The sequence below is a fragment of the Passer domesticus genome, chromosome 16 (genome assembly GCF_036417665.1).
Source record: "Passer domesticus isolate bPasDom1 chromosome 16, bPasDom1.hap1, whole genome shotgun sequence".
NCBI classification, from domain to species: Eukaryota; Metazoa; Chordata; class Aves; order Passeriformes; family Passeridae; genus Passer; species Passer domesticus.
Window position 1 is genome coordinate 12256126 of NC_087489.1, and position 20289 is coordinate 12276414.

Below are 20289 nucleotides of genomic sequence, written 5' to 3' on the forward strand. Positions count from 1 at the left end.
TAACAAAAGCCCTAAAGTAAACAACCATTAAGGGTTGCTGCGCAGACCTTTCCGAGTTCTACTTTTCCTGAAAGAAGTACAAAGATGCCCCTGAAGCGTTATGATCCACCTCTAAAGGATTTGCCAAGATGTATCACCTTGCCCTAATTGGCAGCTCTGAACTTACCTGTTTGTATTTGAAGGAGTCGCCCATGTTTTCATCCAGGCTGAGGGTTTTATTAAGCACAGCGTTGTTTAAGTTGGAAATGTATGAAGTCTAATGAATGTAGGTTGTCAGGTTTTTGTTGCATGTAAATAATGTGTGTACATTTAACGTTGTGCAGGTCAGATTCACTGAAATGGGTGTGCATGGAGGCCACCTGCAATACCCCACCCCTGTTCCACAGACAGCTCTCACTGGGGACAATGCAGCCACAAGACTGAAAGGCAACTTCTTGCCCACAGGGCTTTCTGATTAACAGGAGAAAATTGGGATGAACACTGCAGGGAAATGCTGGACAGCACCTGAAAGCTTTGTACTGAAACAATTTTAAAGAACAAGTTCATTTCTTGCAAAACTTTTACCTTAGAAGCTATGAAAGACTTGATCCAAGTGAAACATTCTCATTGTGTGTGTGAAAACCAAGTGGTTTGCATTTAGTTCTCAGATTCCCTATGCAAACACATACAAATGTCTTTTGCTCTCTATTCCAGCATATTTTCTGTGTCTACCCTTCTTATGCTCTCCCTGATGCACATTCATGCTATCTTAGACAACCCCACACTATTCAAAAGCAGTTTGTTCACATCTAAGAGCACAACTTCAAAATTGCAGGTGACAAGAAATTGAAATTATTCCAGGTCTCTGTTAAACAAAAGATGACATGGCACGTGTTTCCTGCATAGGAACTGCAGCCATTTGTTTAGTAAAAACTTGTACCCAACCTTTTCATGTGAAACAGCACTTCAGAAAGAGGACTTTATGTTTATTTAGCTTTTGAAGGCTGCTATTAACTCAACAGGTTAGATGTGCATCCCAGATTAAAGCAACCAAACCACATCTTTTAAGCATCATGTAAGACAAGTGAGTTAACTGCAGCCAAATCCATATTTCTGAGGACTACATAAGCACCAGAGCAGTGGTTTAAAAAAAGCAAGGCACCAACCAGCTGGCTGTATTAACAAACAAGAGAAGATCCCTTCCCAGCACAACAGGCCCACGATATTAAAAGCACTTCACAGTTTTGATTGACAGAAACCTGGCCTAAGCAGTTGAGAACTCTGCACTTCATGCAGTCTAAGGTAAAAGCAATGGATTAAATAACTTGGCCCTGACAGAATTTGCCCTGCTTGACAAGCCTGTGTGTGGCCTGCAGTTTCTCAGGCATGGTGCTGCAAAGAAAGGAAGTGTTACACAAAAGCTGCATTCTCTCTGCTGTTTGCCCCCATCCCTTTGCACAGGATCTTCTGCCTTTGTCTGTGTGTACACAGACCAGGGAAAAGCTCCAGTTTCTGAACACCAGTAGTCAGGACTCCTGCAAAACAGCTATTCCAGTCATTTGTACATGTAAGCTATTGCTTACATTCCTCTTCTATAATTATATTGCTATAGAGACTGTTTTTTAAGGTGTGGAGAATTTTGGAAGCATTTATAAATAAGCCAGCATATTTATAAACAAAGCTTTTTATTAATAAAATGTTTACACCTTTTTTTTTTTGCACAATACATCAGACTGGTAGTGATTTAGCATGTTATTACACTATAAAAGTTTATTATGAATGCTTAGGCTGAAAAGGCTGTTTACATTATGTCAAATCAACATTTCTTTATTTGCATTCTATGCACTATATGGGAGTGTAACGACTCAAACAAAAAGGAGAGAACAAAAGCCTGGTTTTCCTCATTAGCATCTACAAACCAACAATACAGACAAACCTGTACACGCTCTCAGGACCAGCCCAAGAGAAGACTAAAAAAAGGTCTCAAAACATTCATAAGCTTGGGAATTCATCACTACAATATTTCATCACTAGTAATCTGACTACACTTCATGCAGTGAAGCAATGGGTGGAAATTTGTGCAGTTTACAGTGCTGCAAATGCTCTGTAACTTTGAGCGGCTTAAGTTTGTTTTAGTAAGAGATAATAGAAGGCACAGACCTTTCAACCCTTGTAACAGGTTAACCCATCCTAGAATGAAAAGGCAGAATGTTGTTATGAGTGACAAGAATTGCTGATACAAAGGTTGACCTTTACACATTTTACAGCAAACATTTACTACACTGCAAGAGCTCAATGCATATCAGGTTATTTTTGTGTCCTGAACACACAAATGCAGTTTCTCAATCAGAAAAAAACTTTTTTTTTCTTCATAGTCCTCACTGGGGGGGTACAAGTGGGAAGATTCCAGGAAGTCTTAAGCATCTTAGCTACAGAAATGCAATCCATTTCTGTGCCTTAACTCAATGAACTCACCATCACAGTGTCAGTGTTGGATACACAATTTCAGAAAGAAGTACAAGAAAGGAAGTTAAAATACAGAAGAGTGGACTAGAGGCTTACGATAACTTGCTCCTCCAGGTGAATGTGCTTTTAGCCTTTGTTATGTGGTAAAATACAGTCATGGCACAGGTCTCAGCTGCTGTAACAGTTTCATAAGGCTGTGCTAATGAATTACCCTTTAGCTTACAAATATTTGCTGCTGTGACAGATACTTCTAGAACTTTGTGGCAAAATAGACACTCACCACCTATCCTTGTCTAAATCCCATAAGGAAACAAAGAACAAATTGCCAAGAAAACATAATGGATTTAATAGGAAATACATACTGTAACATGAGTAAAAGTGAGGCAAGATAGTAGCAGTGAATCTCTCAAGGTGTCAGAGTTACAGAATATTCAAGTGCAACAACTGGATGGAGTATCACACCCACAGTGATGAAGAGCATGACAGAAGAGTGGTCTGTGTCCTTCAACATTTGAAAAAGTTGGTTTGTTCAACAATACGTATGTGAAAACATCAACAGAAGCCAAGCAAAGCAAACCCCAACCATCTTAAAAGAATATCTTTACAAAGGTAATTAGCTCCTTAAATAAAATTTATACTTAGTGTTTAAGCAAAAATTTAGGAACATCAATTTGCAGGTTGATGTAACAGGAACAGCAAAATTGTTTCTTCTAAGAAGTCTTTATTCTGCACTGAGAAAACTCATCCTACTGCCTTGATTCTTCATGTAAAATAGGGAGCACCAAGTAACTCTCAGCCATTAGAACTTCTCTAGGTATTTCTGAATAGCTCTTCATAGCATGGACACTCTGACAACACTATGATAAAAATTCAGGGCTGGGTGGGGTGGGAGGAAATGGAGAGGGGAAGGAGGAGAAAGCTGACCCTAGGAACATTTTGACAGGTCAGAAGCTCATCAGTATTCTTGGATTTCAGGATAGTCTTATATCCTTGAAAGTTTTTTTTTTTTAATCTGTGACACTTTAGGGATAAAGTCTGGTAATGCTTGTTCAATTTTTTCCAAGCCGTGCATTTCTGATGGTAGCCAAGCAAGAAGTGGTTTGCATTCAGACTTTTGAGACCTCCAGAATATCAGAAGGGATTTTTCAGAAACAACATTAGTGTCAGAAGGCCTAAAATAATTTTAGGGAATTATATTTTGGCACCTGAATTTTTGTCTGATACACAAATATGTATTTTCAAGCATATTCCTTTTGACAAGCTGGAACCATATGACTCAAAGGAGAACAAACATTACTTTAGTACTAGAACCTGTATTTCCATCTTACATTGGTAATTCACACCATCATCATATTTCTGTAAATCTTCTGTCACCTACCATCACTAGGCTGTGATCTATTACCAGAGATGGGACCTGAACAGGAAACATCAACAGTTTTCTATAGGGAATGTTTTGCAGCTTTTTAGAGACTTAATTCAAAGTACACAACTCTTCTGCTTTGAGTAACTGACTGGTGATGTACAAACCATCTCAGGTGGCTGTACAATGACTTCCTGCTAGAAAAGTTAAGAAAGTTTGTCCTTTTCTCTCAACTATGAGCCAAAAAGCCATTTTTAGAGGCTGTAAGTATCCAGGAGAGATACATGAAGCCTTTTTACCAAATGAGCAGGGAGTGTAGAAGTTGAAGCCAGTGAATTATGCAGGTTCTCCTTGTGTTGGAGATGATTTTGCCCTGCTTGTCTGTGGCTACTGCTGCTGAGTGAGGTTCACTCCAGGGTGAGCAGCTCCACTGTTCTGACAGCTTCTGCCCTGTAAATCATCCATTCCTGTGCAGATTGCTGACACAGCTCACCACAAATAGCCTACCCCATCCTTAACACACACTAAAGACTGTTTCACAAGCAACTAATTCAAACATCACTGCTAAAGCTTCCTTTTCCAACTAGCAATGTGTTATACTGGAACTAAACACTAATGTGAAGGAATAATTTAACCTTAACAGTGCAACAAAAACAAAAATCTTGCCGAGGCCAACTTTTAAACCATTCAAGATTTTCACCATGAATTACTTTTTGATGATTAAAATGAAGCTTTAACCAAGATTGTAGTTCTCCCTCAACCAGGTTAAAGGATTAGACTTCCAAATCAATAAGTAGGTCCTGGCTCCTCTCCTCTTACTCTCTTCCCAAGCAAGTAAATAATCCTTCTTGAGCAGGCTGGTGGCATTAAATGTAAAGCAACACATCAAAGACTCCAGGCTGCATAAAACATCCCTCTAAACCATTAACTGTCTGATCCTGCAGCACTCAAAGGAAGGGTCTCACTGATGTCAGCAGGGATCTGGAGTGCAGAGATTTGCTGGACCTAAAATAAAGTCTTTACCTTCACAGTAACAGCAAAAGTTGTTAGAATTGCCTTAGAACTTTTCAAAGCACCTACAACAATTTTCAGTAGTATGATTACTAAATGCTACTAAATGTCAGTTTCCAAATTTCACCTACTTGGGCACTTTATATACCAGTTTTCAGCATGTACATAAAATATCCTAGAAAACTAACTGCAGCACAGATTGAGAACCTGGCGAGTCAGCTAAGTGACTGTTCCAATAGAGGGTCAGATGAAGACACCTTCCAAAACCTGGAGAGCACATTCAGGTTGCTCCAAAGCTTAAGAATGAAATGTTTATCAAGTTTTATTTTTATTCAATTCTATAACTTTGATGAGAAAGAACTGGTGGTGTTTAGAAGTTGCAATAGTTATATTTTTTCAGCTAAAAATGCTCTGGATCAATGATATAACATACACCTTGTTACATTTTTACATACATGACATTTTTCCCTTTCAAACATCTTCTGCAGAAATTAATCTGTGCAATATGCTCTGGGATGACCCTGCTTGAGCAGGGAGGCTGAACCAGATTACTCACTGTGGTCCCTTTCAACCTGAACCATTCTGAGATTGTGTTTGACAGTATCTGAAAGTTGAGTCTCTCTGATGAGCTCCACTCATTAGACAGAAAGACATGGTGGAATAAAACTTTAATCCTGAGCTTTTTTAACAACTTCTTACCAGGAAAAAAGTTATTAAAAATTGAGCTGGAATGGTTGATAATCTGCACTCCAAACACTCCAATACCCATGTATCTCCAAATAGAGAAGCTATGTTAGGACAAAATATAATCAATTCCAGCAAGCCTAGTGCAAGATCAAAGCAGCTGACCTAACAAATTATTAATACAAAAGAAACCACTTTTCTCCACCAGAAAGGAAACAATGAGCATGTGCATCTCATGCAGGGATGATTGCATTCCAGCATTCAGCAGGGCCACTGATCAATAAACACTCCTCTGGACTCAGAAGAACTTACATCAACTGTCTGTCTTGTTAAATAGGCAAATATTAAGAAGCAGCCTCACTCCAGGGCTGGCAGTTTGGACAATCTGGAACACTGGCTGTTACACTTCACCTGCAGCAATTCAAGAGCAGAACTGCAGAAAGAGAGGGTGCATACCCATGCAGTTGCATTTCCTGGGCTCTCTAGAAGCATGGAGCCTGTGGGACCATGGCAAAGAAGGCAGAATTGGCAATGCAGGCAGGGTAAGGAAAAGGCATGGCAAAAATGTAGTCACCAAATGTCATTAAACTCACTGACATGTCCAAAAACCTCCATGCACCAGTTTGCCTGTTCTGCTCCAGCTCTCCAAGAAATTTCAATAACACAAGTGAATCTGAAGTACAAGTCCTTCCATTTCTTACAAATTTTCCTACATTTCCTTCACAGAAAATACTTGAGATGATAGAAAACCAGATTAAAAAAAAAGAATAAGCATCATCATGAGTTCAGTTGGATACTAAACCAGCATATTTTAGTATATACTCAAGTCTATTAAGCTCTTTGTCTTCAAAAGTATAAAAGTTTCTCACTAGTGCTGGTAAGAAACAAAAAGTAAAAATAAATAAAATAGCACAAACAGGTATGGTCAACCTATAGTTTAATTGAAAGCTTACTAAAATCCATACAGGATAAGCTAAACACTGATTTGCTAAAAACCCTCACAGATGAAAAACCCCAGGAACCAAGAGGTAACGATCTACATTACCACATGTCTTAAGGTTACTTCCTATGTGTATTTTTGTGCCTAAAATAGGAAAGACTGGGTGCACCCCAGATGAAAGCTTGTTCAACAGACAGGCCTTGTGCTGCCCCAACAGGATGTTCTGTTGGCCCTTTCAAATGTCATTGAAAGAGAAAGAATTTCATCTGCCTCTGGATGAACTCACAGTGACAATACCTAAAATGCAGGAAAAAACCCCTGATGGAGATTCCCCAAGAGTTTATCCCTAGGTGTGGAATGGAAGGAGTGTAGAAGATTGTATTATTTTTTACTGTTTTTACATAATTTATAACACTTTAAACACTGGTCTCATAAATATAATATGAACACTTTACACATGCCAAGCAATTAAAAGCTTTCCCCAAAACCTTGTTGGTCTTATCAGAACCACTGGCAGCACCTGTTTACAGCATCTCTTTTTAGTCAGTAACCACTTCATTTAGTCAGATCTACAAGTAATTTTCTTCAACCAACATCTTAATATTAAAAAACTTGTAACAACAAAAAGATGCCTAAAAGCATACCAGTCTGCCTTAAAGTGATTACAGTCAGCATGAAAAAGAAGATTGTCTGTGGTTTAAGATCTGTTGCTTGTGTCCCCACCCCCAGTGCAGATCATCCTTAAATAAAAAGTGCAAATGGGATTTGGGGACTGGATGGACTGATTTGCCTACTATTTGTCTTCAGTTGCTTATTCTGTAGCCATCTCACATCAACTGTCCCATACTTTGGAGTAGCTACACCAAAATTTAAAATAAGGCTCACTGAAGAAAAGGAAGAAATGACATCTAACTTCCAGACTCCTCCTAACCCAATCTCCCACAAAAGTGCTCATTTCCCTTTTTACAAAAAAAACCTCCCAAAACCTTGATTACAAAACTACGAAAACATTTGAATTCTACCATCCACGCAGTCACCTTCCAATCAAGCAAGGCCAAAGAAGTGATGATGGATTCCCTTTGAATGCAGGGGCCACTGCACGCTGTGCAGCCAGCGGGCTGCCCCGAGCACTGCAGTCTTTTCTGCGCGCGCACAGGTGTCAGATGAGCCGGTCCCTCTTTGGGGGACCCCGGGTGCATGAACACCAGCAGATAAAGATCTAAGACTGATAATATAAACCCAACGTGAACCATTAACTTCCAAGACCACCTACTGTATAAAGTTTGACTTTCTGAGGGGTCAGTCAACAGCAGCTGCGTTTTGTCACCGATGGCTGGCGTCGAAGTTTGAAGCCCTTCCCACTGGATGCAGGGTTGGTGTCAGTGGATGGAATTCTGCGACCTACAAGGAGGCAGGAAAAAGAAATATATAGGAAATGTTATACTTGAAACTCATTCTAAGCATCCGGTGTATGCTCTGTATACAAAAAATGTGCCTTCAATTAGCTACAGGTCACTAGGGATGACATTCCTGCCCAGCAGGATGGCAGCAACAGTCTGTGTTATGTCTGTAAGAGGGACGGCTGCACAAAAGGACAGCAGAGGCAGTTAGAAGTCAATTTAGCAGCAGTTGCACTTCAGATTCATCTAGGCCTGGACATCTAAGCTGTAAAAGCACTTGGAGAATACTTTGCAGGATGCAATACCATCTGGAATAGCTTGAGAACAACCATCTTGACCTGGATTTCCACAGATTACCTGCATCGGGCTTAACAAAGGAGTGCTTGTGGAGAGAGCTGCTTTACTCATCTCATCAGTCTTTAAAATGGACTGTTCCTGGTTGAGCATTCTCTTCTGAGGAAGATTTATGATTTTTTTCCCCCATAATTTATTCAAGATCAATTTCAGAGAGCAACTATTAAGTCAATAAATCAGGAAGCTAATCTACAGCACATAGTTTTTACATCAGCTTCAATATATTCAGCTGCTTCTATAGACCCTATTTTTTTCTTAAGTCTGATGTTTCTGTAGCTAGTCCTCTTTTCACAAACAGGCTGACAAACCTGCACATTGGTGCTGCTACTTGACACATATCCTCCAAATAATATTGCATAGAATTCACTTTGGAATACTGTCTGCTTTTTATTCACATATATAAAAAGTATCATTGTTATCCTCACCACAAATGGGACAGAAAAGATTTGCAATTTAATATAAAAAAACCCCAAGGTACTACAAACATACTTGCGGAAAATCTACATGCAGTAGTTGCTATTCCCCATGCAGTAATCTGGCATTTATGAATTTTTGTATTTTTAAAAATACACTTATTTTAGCCTAAGTACAAGCACTAAGAGTGAGAACTTAATTCCTTTTCTCGGATGTGTGAAGTCTGGATCATCCTCACGCCATTTCCTTCCTCCTCCCTAACCTTGGAAGTACTAATTGGAACATTCAATAACAGACATGGTAAGATGACACTGACTTCTGACATGACTACCTGGCCTGCTATTTATCCAGCAGCATCACAGTGGGCTGAAAACCTCTAGAAGGAATATTGAGAGGTCATTAGGTGACCAGAAATTCATGCAGCTCATTTTGCAGTTTGTAGTCACGTCAGATCGTAATGAATTTAGTATTAAGTCTGTAAATTTTCACCCAAACGGCACAAAAAGTAATATAGAAATCAAATTTCTGCTCAAGTTTTTTTCAGAAGAAAGTGCATTAACTGTTTAAATACTTACTAATTTCTATAAAGAGTTCATTAATGTTTATTGCATTTTTCGCACTTGTCTCTACAAATATTGCATGAATGGAATCTGCATAGTCTTTAGCATCTTTTTCCATGACTTCTCTGGGAAAAAAAGAAACAAAGAAAAATTCATGAATGCAAAAGAACCCCATTACTCAAAACCTTAAGGGACAGATTAAGTTTTTAAGTGTCTCCTATAATGAATATTTTACCTGTTTAGCATCACAGTGCTCCCTCATGCTGAAGCTGATGCTCATTCTTTACTCTGTGCTGTCTCCCTGCCTTGAGGTATGAGCACAGTCATGAACTACCCAAGGCCTTAATCCATCTGACAACACTGCAGTGATTTTGTCTGGAGTGCTCTAAGCTTGGGTGTGCAATCAATCCTTCTGGTGTGTTGTTCACTCCACCAGCTTTACATGTCCTAAGAAGAGCCTAAAGCGTTATTTCCAATCATCCTGTGCATTTCTTATGACTCTTTACAAAACCAAAGAATCTCCCAAAATCATCAGCACAGCATTTACTTTGCATGAATATGCAGCTATAAAAAAGGAGTATTTTTATACTGAGCACACAGAGGTGTACAAGTTATTCTGCACCCCAAAGTAGGCAAGTCAATGATTTTGTATCTTTCCTTAAACAAAATGAAAAATACAAACCCCAGCAGCTGTAGGGAGGTCTGGACTTTGTTATATCACTTCACATACAATTTCTACAACACACAGGCTACTTTCAGTAATGAGGGACATTAGGATATCAAGAGCATGGACTTTGAGCAGTGACTCCAATATTGCCTCTGACTAAAGTGCAAGGAATCTTCCTCATTAGCTTCAAGAGCAATGTTGGCACTTATGATGCCAGCTGAGCATGTGAGATGTGAATTCTGTTCCAAATAATTTTACACTCTATTTCCTTCAAAAGACATGCTACTTCTAATGAAAGTTATTAGAGCTCACTAGATAACTTCTAGGTATTAACAATTTGTAAAACCATACTCAGAGCAACCTTTGCAGTGGTTCTTTAAACATATAACCAGCTGTCCCCTTTGAGACACCAGCTGTGGTGCCTTTTCCAGCAAAACCTAAACCCAAGAAGTTTACACACACCTTCTTTCTGAATTTTGGCTTATTTAACCAGGACATCAATAAAAAAGGCCTTCTTTTGTTTTTAGTACATGCCTTCCTGAAAGTTTGCCTGTTCATAAAGTTTCTCAAGAGCTTTTCCTGCTCCCTGCAACTATTTTGGCCACAGTCAATTCCACCCCAATATTTAAGCAGGGAAGGAAGGCACCTGAACAAGCAAGTCAGAAAAACCTACACAATGCTTTCCAACAGGCTTGGTGTTTTTCCTAACAAAATGAGGTGCTACAGACTGACAGGGGCACTTCTTGTAAAGTGAGGTAAACAGCTTCTATTACACTATAGTTTCACAGGCAGTTTAGGTTTGTGTAACTTGGCACTGCCACCAGAAAAGGTAATCCTGTCTCCCTGTAAACTGCTCATTCCTAACCCTGCTATCCCCATACCGTTATGCCAGCAAGTGTTCATGGTGTGAGAAAGATAAATATACTTGGATCAGTTTTCTTTTTTTTTTTTTAAGGGTTAGTTTTAATCTGGATCCATTTTACAGCCCAATTTACTGCCCAATCACACGTGTACTCACACCAGCACACAGGAGGAAGTGGGTGAGACCATCCAAGGGCAGACTAACCACATCTTCTGACAGCAGAAACAGCTCAAACCCCATGTCCTTTGACAGCAGAAACAGCTCAAATCCCTTGTGAAACTACAACACTAGAGCAGAACAGCTTGAATTGTTCTGTACCTTTCAGCTGCTCTAAAATCTTAAATATGTAATGGTACGGCTTAAGGAAAACCCTCAAAAGTGACAGCAGTTATTTACCTGACATCATTAAGATCACACTTATTTCCTGCAATAGCTACAACAATGTTGGGAGGTCCATGCTGGCGAAGCTCTTTAACCCAGTTCTTTAACGTTGAGAAAGTTTCCTAATGTGGGAAAAAAAAAAAGAAAGAAAGAAGACGGAAGGAATTAAGAAATTAAGAGTCAGAACTGGCCCATGACACAAAGAAAAAACCCCAGACATTGTAATGCTGGGTCAAGATCAGGTTTCTTACCTCTTTTGTGATGTCATACACGATGATGGCTGCTGCTGACCCTCGGTAATACATCGGGGCTAAAGCACGGAACTGCAAGAAAGACAGCAAACATAAACCTGGTCTCCTCTGACCTCCAGAACCTCACTATCATTAGTATTACTATTGATAAACTGAAAACCAAGATCAGAGCAGTGAAAAACTTTCCTTTACAGTCACAACTGGTCTGTGCAGTAGAGCACATGATCTGCCAGGAAGGCATTGTTCTGCTAAGGCCAGGCAATAAATCGTGTGGGACTCAGCAGCACCTACTGCAAAGAGCAGGAAAGCAAACTTGATCTTATTTTGCCTAGATTAGAACCTCTCCCTTAACAGACTGTCTACACAAACATGCATGTGCTCGACTTGAAACACCAAACAAGGGCAGAAATGCAGGGAGAAGCAAGGTCAACTTCGACTAAGACAAAAATGTTAAGAAAACTAGCATATATTAATTTTGATCTGAAGTGTTCAGAAGCTACTATCAACTTCTAGCCCTGTGGATCAGTCATCAGACTTAAATGCTAGAAATGTTGATTTCTTCAGAATGTAACTTATGATTTTAAGGATTTTGCTTCAGTTTTTCCCTCAAATTTAGAAGCATGTTTAAACCAAAAATCTGCCAAAGCCCACAACTATGTGCCCTGTTGGAAGCAGAGCTTTAAGGAACACTCTAGATAAAAGGCTGCTTTCTTGCAATTTTCAGAATTAAATCTACAGCACGTCTGTTTGCTTTGTAGGGCTGTACCTTTGAGTGGACAAAACCTTATGAATGCAGTGCTAAAAAAGAGCAATAAAGTACACAATCAAGTTGCATCAAAAATATCAATGAAGCATTCTTAAGAACAGTGGGATATTCTGCCAACTTTAAAAAAGCCAAGACAACTAATCTAGCAACCAGAACTTTCCTTCAAAGTGCAGAGTAAACTGCATGTATTGGTTTCATGTAAGCATTATGATTTAGAGCTTTTGTGCATCTTATTACTCAGGGTAAAAATAATGAATTGGATACAGTTTTTCATAAAGGCTTATTCATTTCTAATAAAATACCAATTTCCTTTTGCTTAGTACAGTTCAACTGAGAGCAATATAATAAATCATAAAAATCTTGCTATAAAGCAGAATTCCAGACCATTTACATTTGGCTCTCAAATTCTGTTTTGAAAATAGGATTTTGAATGCAAAGTTCAGAATATAAAAATATTTAATAGTGGGAAAGGGAAACATGGGCAGGCATTCAGTTCACATTGGGACATAATCCCTCTCTTCCTTCTAAGTACTAAAATATAAAGGGAAACATATTTGGTAAACCACCACTTGGACTGGCTGCAACCTGGCTTTTTGATTATTTCACTATTTACATTGGGAATAAACCAACTTTCACTTGCTGATTTTGTATTACTCTCATTTCCTGTCTGCTAACACTTAGATACTTTTTTCCACCTAAGAGCAGTCGGCAGATAAAATATATTAACAAAACAGATGTTACCAGAAACACTGGATTTTCCTTTTGCAATTTTTCCAAAGACTTCAGCTTGCCCCCCAGCCTCCGATTTGTGTTTTTACAGAATTATTAATGTAATTATGCATAATGTAACTATGCAGGGAAACTCAAAACTGTTAGGTAAGAAGGCAAAAATCCTAATTACTGTAAGTGACCTCCTATCAATTGAGCTCAGTGTAGAAGAAACGAGAGAAGAAATAAGGTCTGTGTGTAGATGAGGTGTGTGAATGACTTGGTGCACATTCCCAGCTCTGGAACAAGGCTATCCAGGCACCCCAAAGCCACTGAGAGCAAGGGGGTGCCCAGGGCAGTGCAGCACTACTTGCAGCTGGGCTTTTGAAATGGGAAACAGCAAACACTCCTCAAGAAGCCAGGGCTGTGAATTCCATGCATTCCACATCATAGCTCAGCAGAGACATTTCAGTTCCAAGAATGGTGTGGACATTTTTAGTATTCCAGATCTATTCCACAGAGGGAATCCCTTCCATAATTCACTGGCAGATATGCTGCATGACCAGAAAACAGTGCTACAGATTTCAGGGCCAGGCAGGTGTACAGCCCATTTGTGACAGCAGTGACACTGCTCTGGAGAAAGAAACCTTTGTGAAGATACTGAATCATTTCAAAGTAAACATCCCTGCTCACATTTCACTGATTTCCTTGGTTATACTGGGGTCTCCAGTGACTTCTCTCAGATATGGAATATAAACTTCACAGGTATCACAGCTCCTGGGTCACCTTTCCTTTTTTGATTTCAATAAAGATATCAAGCAACTTGTATGGAAGACAATTAAAGAGGTATCACAGAGAGTCCAAAAATAGATCAGGAACATGCTGGTCATGTACAGAGATGCTTCCTCAGATTAGATGTGCTAAAGCCAAATTACAGGATCCTCCCATTGCTTGCACAGTTAAAGTGAACAGGATGGAATGCTAAAATGTAATGGATGCTTCCTGCCAAACAGTGGCAGGCATGTTTATAAAGCTTTCCATTTAACAGTACCAACCTCTAAAAATTCATACTCTACCTCTCAGAATATCACTTTGCAGCAATAACATTCCAGAATGGGCTATGATGTTCACTTAAGACAAACTATTTACAGCAAATGCTGACTGACTGCTGGGAATGGAAGGGCTCAGGATATTTTTGATAACACAAAATGCTGTTGGACATATTCCTGGGAAACATCCCTGACAACTCCAGTTTGCTTTATATGGTGCTGTTGGAAGGAAATAAATTGTCATTCAAAACTGACAGCACTAAATCACAATACAAATACACTTGAGTTACTTCCTAGCCATCAAGGCTAATATCAAGCCAAACAGCTGGCAACTCAGTTCCACCAGGAATCCTAAAGGCCTGTGGATAGGGATGACTGAGGCTTTACAAAGTGTTTGTTTTGTTTGTTATTATTAGGGGGTTGTTTTGTTGGTTTTTTTTGTTTGGGCTGTTTCTCAAGCCAATCCTGAAAAGCAGTACAGCTGTATTTGCCAGTTGTTATCCCAAAGTTATAACCCAACCTTTGTCACAGTTACCTCACATCCTAAATAAACTCATCTTGAGTAAGTGGCAGCTGCCAGTAGTTCACTTGCAGTCAAGAAACAGCAAAAATAAGCACTGTTAATACAGCTACTGTAATTTCTACCACTCTTGCTATTAACCCATAAGCAAGCAAGTTCCCTAGCAAAGCCTTCCTTTTCATTCCAAGCAAAAATCACGCAAATTAATTAGCTGGGATTTCATCTGATTAGTCATTTTCTTCAAAGCTTTTGTTGCCTCCCCTCAGAACTATGCATGCTGCAGAGATCAAAACCCCAAACTACCAAATAAAAATTTAAATTTCAAAAGAGATTCCTCAACACAGCTTCTAACACAATCAGATTTGATTAGTAAAACTTTACAGAAGAATAAATAGTAGTTATCACCTGTAACATTGCTTGAAACTCTTCTTTGGAAAGCCTAAATCTACATCCTACTCACACTGACAACCTAACAGTGAAGCTAACAGAATGTGTTAGCAGTTGTGCATTTTTCCAGAATCAAGGCCTTACTTGTACTATGAAACATGGTAATTCATCTCACTTTGATTCTTGTGTTGCTGCACTGGCTGAAAACATTGCAGTTGAAGGCTTAAACAGCTAGAAATGGTACTAGAGAGAGCTGCTGGCTTCCTCCCACCCCAGCCTTGTTTTCTGTGAAAAGACCATTCCCTTCCAGAGAATATAAACCCAGACTATTGTTTCATAAACTCCTCTTAGGTAATCTTCCTTACCTGTACACTTAAATCATGACAACAATGAAAAATAAAAACATATGTACAGCACCCACATCTTGATGGGAACCTGCATAGAAACAAGTGTTCTAATACATGTTTGTAAAACCAGATCACTTTGTGACTTTCAGGGGCACAGTTGAAAATAACCCAAGCTCTGGCCCAAACTTTCTCCACAGATATTGATTTTACTTACCCGCTCCTGTCCAGCTGTATCCCAAATCAGGAATTTATGCAGCTCATTTTGATACTGTACAGTCTTGGTCATAAATGAGGCTCTGAAAAAAAAGACACAATTCACACTTTTGGAGAATATAAAAACATCCTTAGAACATTTGTTACCACCATGAGCTTTCAAGAAGGTTCACATTGCAATTAAAGTTCTTTCCCTACACATAAACACACAAATTGATGAAGCATTTCAGATATAAAGGCTGAAATTAAGAGAGAAAGAAATTTCATTTCAGAGACTGATGTTCAACTACCAAAACACAACATATTATAGGTTTTGTTTATAAGCTTTGAATAAAAATATAGAGGATGTATGACCAAAAAAGCCAGAAAGGTCAGCCTTTTAACAACATCCTTCCTCACAGCATCACAGCCATCACTTCAGTGCACACTGGAAACTTCTGGGGGGAATGAGGTCAAATTCTTCCCTTTGTATCTTTTCCTATCTCTGTACTAACATTCAGATAAGTGCTGGTAAATCCATACTTGGGAATAAAATAGGAGATGGATATCACTATTGGTAGGTGTTAACAGGACACAGAAATCAATAGAGTAACTTGCTTGTTGTCTGCACCCTGTACAGCTCCCCAGTTCCATGTTTCAGTTTGCAGAGGCTCTTGGACTTCTAGAAGACAAAAGAGATCTCTCCTACTCTCCAGGTTCTTCTCCCCTTGCCCAAATTCTAGATGTTTGACAGCTGCAAAGTACAGTTGCAAACCACTTTTTGTGGTTTATTTGATCTGCTTTAGCTGAATGAGTGTTTTTCCCACAAGAACATGAATTCAGTGACCTTACTCTTTTACAAGAGGGAGTCCTTTGCTGTATCTCTCACCTGCAGGCACATTTTTCACTGGAGAAACCACACACTGAATTCAAATCCTTGTACAGCTGGAACTATAGGTGACATAACTGTTTTAGGCACATGAGATCCCACACTGTGAACTTGAACATTTCTTGTGTGATTAATTCCTGCCACTTGAAAATACTGCAGACTTCCAAACTTGTTCTTCTGCCAGTTTTGACTGGAGCTTCTTACAGTACCCCAAACTTGCTGTAGTCAGACTCAGAGAGCAAGAGTATTGCAGCACAATCAGCCTTGAATACCTGAGCCCAGGACTCTGAACTTGAGCTTATCTCGGGGTTTAAGACCCACTTAATGATGTCCTTGACACTTTTGTAGCAAATGTAACTGCAGGCTTTGGACTTGTTTCAATGCTATAAGAGGACAATTAGCTAGATACATTAAAGAAAAGGAAAGGAAGCAGTCACACAATGTTTCAGCTGTTAATCTTCTCCCCATTCCTTAAGCCCCTCAGCATCCTGAGGGGAGAAAAGTTACAGATTCTGACAGGGCTTCTGCAGCTGCCCTTATCAGAAATTGAGCAATGAACATTGACAACAACAAAGTGTGATTGCTCAGCTGATTCCAAGAGGAATGAAAACAGGACAGGAAACAAGATCATATCTCATGAACTCAAAGACCCAGGGAATAAAGTTGAAACATTCTCAGCTTTAGTTTTACAAGATGCTCAAAGCTCTTCTAATCCTTATTTTGTCCTTTCCACCTACTAGTCTCAATTAGGAACTAAAAGCAAGGTATAAAAAAAGGGTAAAAATTAATTTAAATTTTTGGACTGTGTATCTTGTTGGAACTTCACACAATCCCTGCATTTGGACAAGTTTTGATTCATTTACATAGAAAATGACCAAAATAACCAGTCCTCAGACCATGAATGATTTGTTAAGGTTGGTAAGAGGTAGATTTTCAGTCTGTCACTTCAAGCAACTATAATGATCTCAGTACTGCTAATAAACCTCTGTTAACAGAGGAATTTAAACAAAACTTCTACAGAACATTTTGCAGTTCAATGTCAGTATTTACACTCAAAAAAAAGAGGGGGGTGTAAAGGAAAAAAGAGAGATCTCGGAGACCCCAATTTTTCAGAAGGACAGGATGAGACACAGCTGATCTTTATCAGCAGGATCTTTTTTGGTCAAAGCTGTAGCAGAGCCTGTGAGACACCTGAGACAGGAAGTTGTACTGACACCCCCACACACCTCTTGGCATCCAGCAAAGGCTGTCCTCCCAAAAGCCAAAAATTGGTTCTGATCAAAGCTGCCCAAAAGACACTTGCTAAGCAAAAAAAAAAACAAAACCCAAAAAACAAAAACAACAACAACAACAAAAAAACAGCAAAAGAAATAAAAAGATCCAACCACTCCAAGAATTCCAGATGCTTGCCCTTTCTTCTGTCAATTCAAAGATTTGAAATCAATAATGTTGCTACTCTGAGGCTCAAATATCCCCCTTACCTATAAGACCAACTGCAAAACCAGTTTAATCAGTTAGATTTATGTGTGCATTGCATACAGATGTGTAACATTTTAACTAATTAATGGTGAGACCTACCTGAATTATTATGTTAACCACCCTCAAAAACTCAGGAGACTTATAGTACTTGAATCTTTAAAAAATATGAATTAGAAACTGTGGAGTTGCACAACAATTAGAATTTGAAATTTAAGGGTTGTGCACAAGAAAAGCATGCTGCCCCTTTAGCAGAAGCATCTGTAGTGTAATTTATTCACTGTTAGCTTAGATTAACAATACAAAAATGGGTCCAGACCTTTCAGATGAAAATGGAAGCTGCAGGAGTGCTGAGAACACTCCTACGTGTCCTGAGGTAGCTCCCAAGCTTAATTAAGGCTGCAGTTATGTTTATTACCACATTTAGCTGCCACACACGAAGAACTCCCAAGTGATCTATTCAGGTAATTTCATTTTATTCTTGCATAAATCACATTTACTTCATTTAGTTTCTTACCCTATTGTTGGGTTGATGTTGGGATCAAAGCTATCTTCAACAAATCTCCACACGATACTTGATTTGCCCACACCAGTGTCCTAAGAAAAGAACAGAAATAATTGAAAGCAGTATTAATTACTGTAGACAGATGATTCTTTTTGTCCTCAAATCCTGTAGTACACTGCAGTGAGTAACACATTCCTGCAGAGAATCTCAGAGAAGTTGTGAAATACTTCAGGTATTACATTAATTTAGTAGAAAATGAAAGGCCTGTAACAAGTTACAGCTTTCTAAACAAAATTGTTGATTTTCTTTGAAGGACCACAAAAATCTGCATTCACACTTATTATTACTCAAACTTTGGGCTTTTTTACAAAGCCATGCACACCTCCCAATGCAACAGCAGTGGGAAAAGACAACTTTTGGTAAAACATACAGCAGTTGAGTACAGCTTAGCAGGATGGAGGACCAGTGGAGTACATGAAGTTATACAAGTGTGACACACGCATTCAACCTCTGACTAATGCTGTCCCACCCTGCTTAATGAAAGACTTGAAATTTCTTCTGTGACACACCTGAAACATGTTACTAATGCAACTCTACAGTGCTAAAAATGGCAAAAGAGGAAACAAACCATGACAATTCTGGATTGTGTATATCTTTGCACCAGCGACTCCATCGTCAAAAAGCAAGAGACAGAGAAGTCACATTTAGAAGTGAAATTAAACTCTTAGTAGTAAAATGCTTCTCAGTAGAAGCTGTATTTTATTTAAGACGTGTGAAGACAAACTTTTTGCTTTACATTTCCTGAGTCATTAAAACTTAAAGAAATAAACCCTGAGGAACTGCTTCACTGGAAATGAAGTTTTACATCACTCATGCTTTTTTTTTCCCCCCCCCAAACTCCTGAATGTTGCAGTAATTTGGGTACACTATGTACGATTGTGTTCATCTTGCCAATCTATTTACCTCTTCAGAAAAAGCACATTGTCATAGCTCTGTATTTTACACTGGTTGCAGTCTCAGTAATCAGAGCAAATCTTAAAAAGAGAAACACAGATGCAGTTCCTGGCTCAGGGAATTCAAGGACAAGTTTTCCTTTTCTTCCGTGACAAAAGATTTCTCAGGCCAGGTGAACACAAACAGTAGTTACCCCAGATACCTTCGTAAGACGAAGGGCACACAAACACATAATCTTCCCCTCTGAAGGGCAAGGTGGCCATTTAAAAGCAGAAAACAACTCTGAACAGAGGGTTTCGGTGCAGGTGGTGACACCTCCACCTGTTCAACGCGGGTCTCTCCGACCAAACCAAGCAAACAAGCAGCTTCATTTCCTTCAATTTTTAAACTTCTGCTTCACTTTACTCCATGTCTCCTCCTTCCACCACCTGCAAGACTTTCCTGCATATGTTCTTACAATATAACTTCAGGCCCCTCCCTTTCTCCCACCAGTTTGCTTTCAGGTGCTTCTATTTATTTTGTGGACTCAAAGCCTGAAAGGGCCTGGGAGGAAAAGGGAAGCATACACTGGATATTCATGCTTCCTCTGTCATTTTTTAAAAAGGAGAACAGGGCAGAAGAGGAGCGATATCGACCCCTGGCAGACGCCTCCCTCGCGGAGGGGAAGGCGCGTCCGCCCGGTCCCCTCAGAGGGACGGGGCGAGGGCCGGCAGCGCCCGGGAGAGCTCCCCACGCTCGGTGCCTCTCCGGGCTCCGAGAGAGGCTCTCCAGGCTCTGAGAGAAGCTTTCCGCCATCGCCACAGAGCCTCTCCAGCCTCTGACAGAGGCTCTCCGCCATCACCAGAGGCTTCCCGGAGCTCTGACAAGAGGCTCGCCGCTACCACAGAGCTTCTCCAGCCAGTCCCTCATTCCGCTCCCACCCTGTCTCCGGCCGCCCAGCACTTACCCCCAGAAGGCAAACTTTCAGCTCCCTCAGAGCCATGGCCGGGCAGGCAGCGCCTTCAGCGAGCGCCTGAGACGCGGCCCAGCACGATCATCGCCGTCCCCGCGGCGGCCGCCCCCCGCCCGCCCCAGTTACCCGCACACCGCGCTCCTCCTCAGGCTGCGCGGACGCGCCGCCATCTTGGGCGGCCGCCGGAGTCCCCGCCCGTGCCCCCCGCTCGCTGT

The 20289-nt window shown here is 40.0% G+C and overlaps 1 protein-coding gene across 3 annotated transcripts; it reads right to left on the reverse strand.

The window, feature by feature from the left end:
- Positions 1–1647: 1647 nt before the first annotated feature.
- Positions 1648–20237, reverse strand: RAB22A (RAB22A, member RAS oncogene family). Of its 3 annotated transcripts, XM_064391280.1 has the most exons (8): positions 20069–20237; positions 18181–18260; positions 15321–15402; positions 11330–11401; positions 11094–11200; positions 9184–9293; positions 7714–7841; positions 1648–5997 (listed from the first exon to the last, which is right to left on the reverse strand). In XM_064391280.1, exons 1-7 carry the CDS (start codon positions 20102–20104, stop codon positions 7744–7746), a joined length of 585 nt encoding a protein of 194 aa, XP_064247350.1. In that variant the 5' UTR covers positions 20105–20237; the 3' UTR covers positions 1648–5997; positions 7714–7743. The 3 variants fall into 3 exon arrangements, with proteins under 3 accessions (XP_064247350.1, XP_064247349.1, XP_064247351.1); XM_064391279.1 differs by having other exon boundaries at positions 1648–7841; XM_064391281.1 differs by lacking the exon at positions 20069–20237 and adding an exon at positions 19325–20019 and having other exon boundaries at positions 1648–7841.
- Positions 20238–20289: the final 52 nt, after the last annotated feature.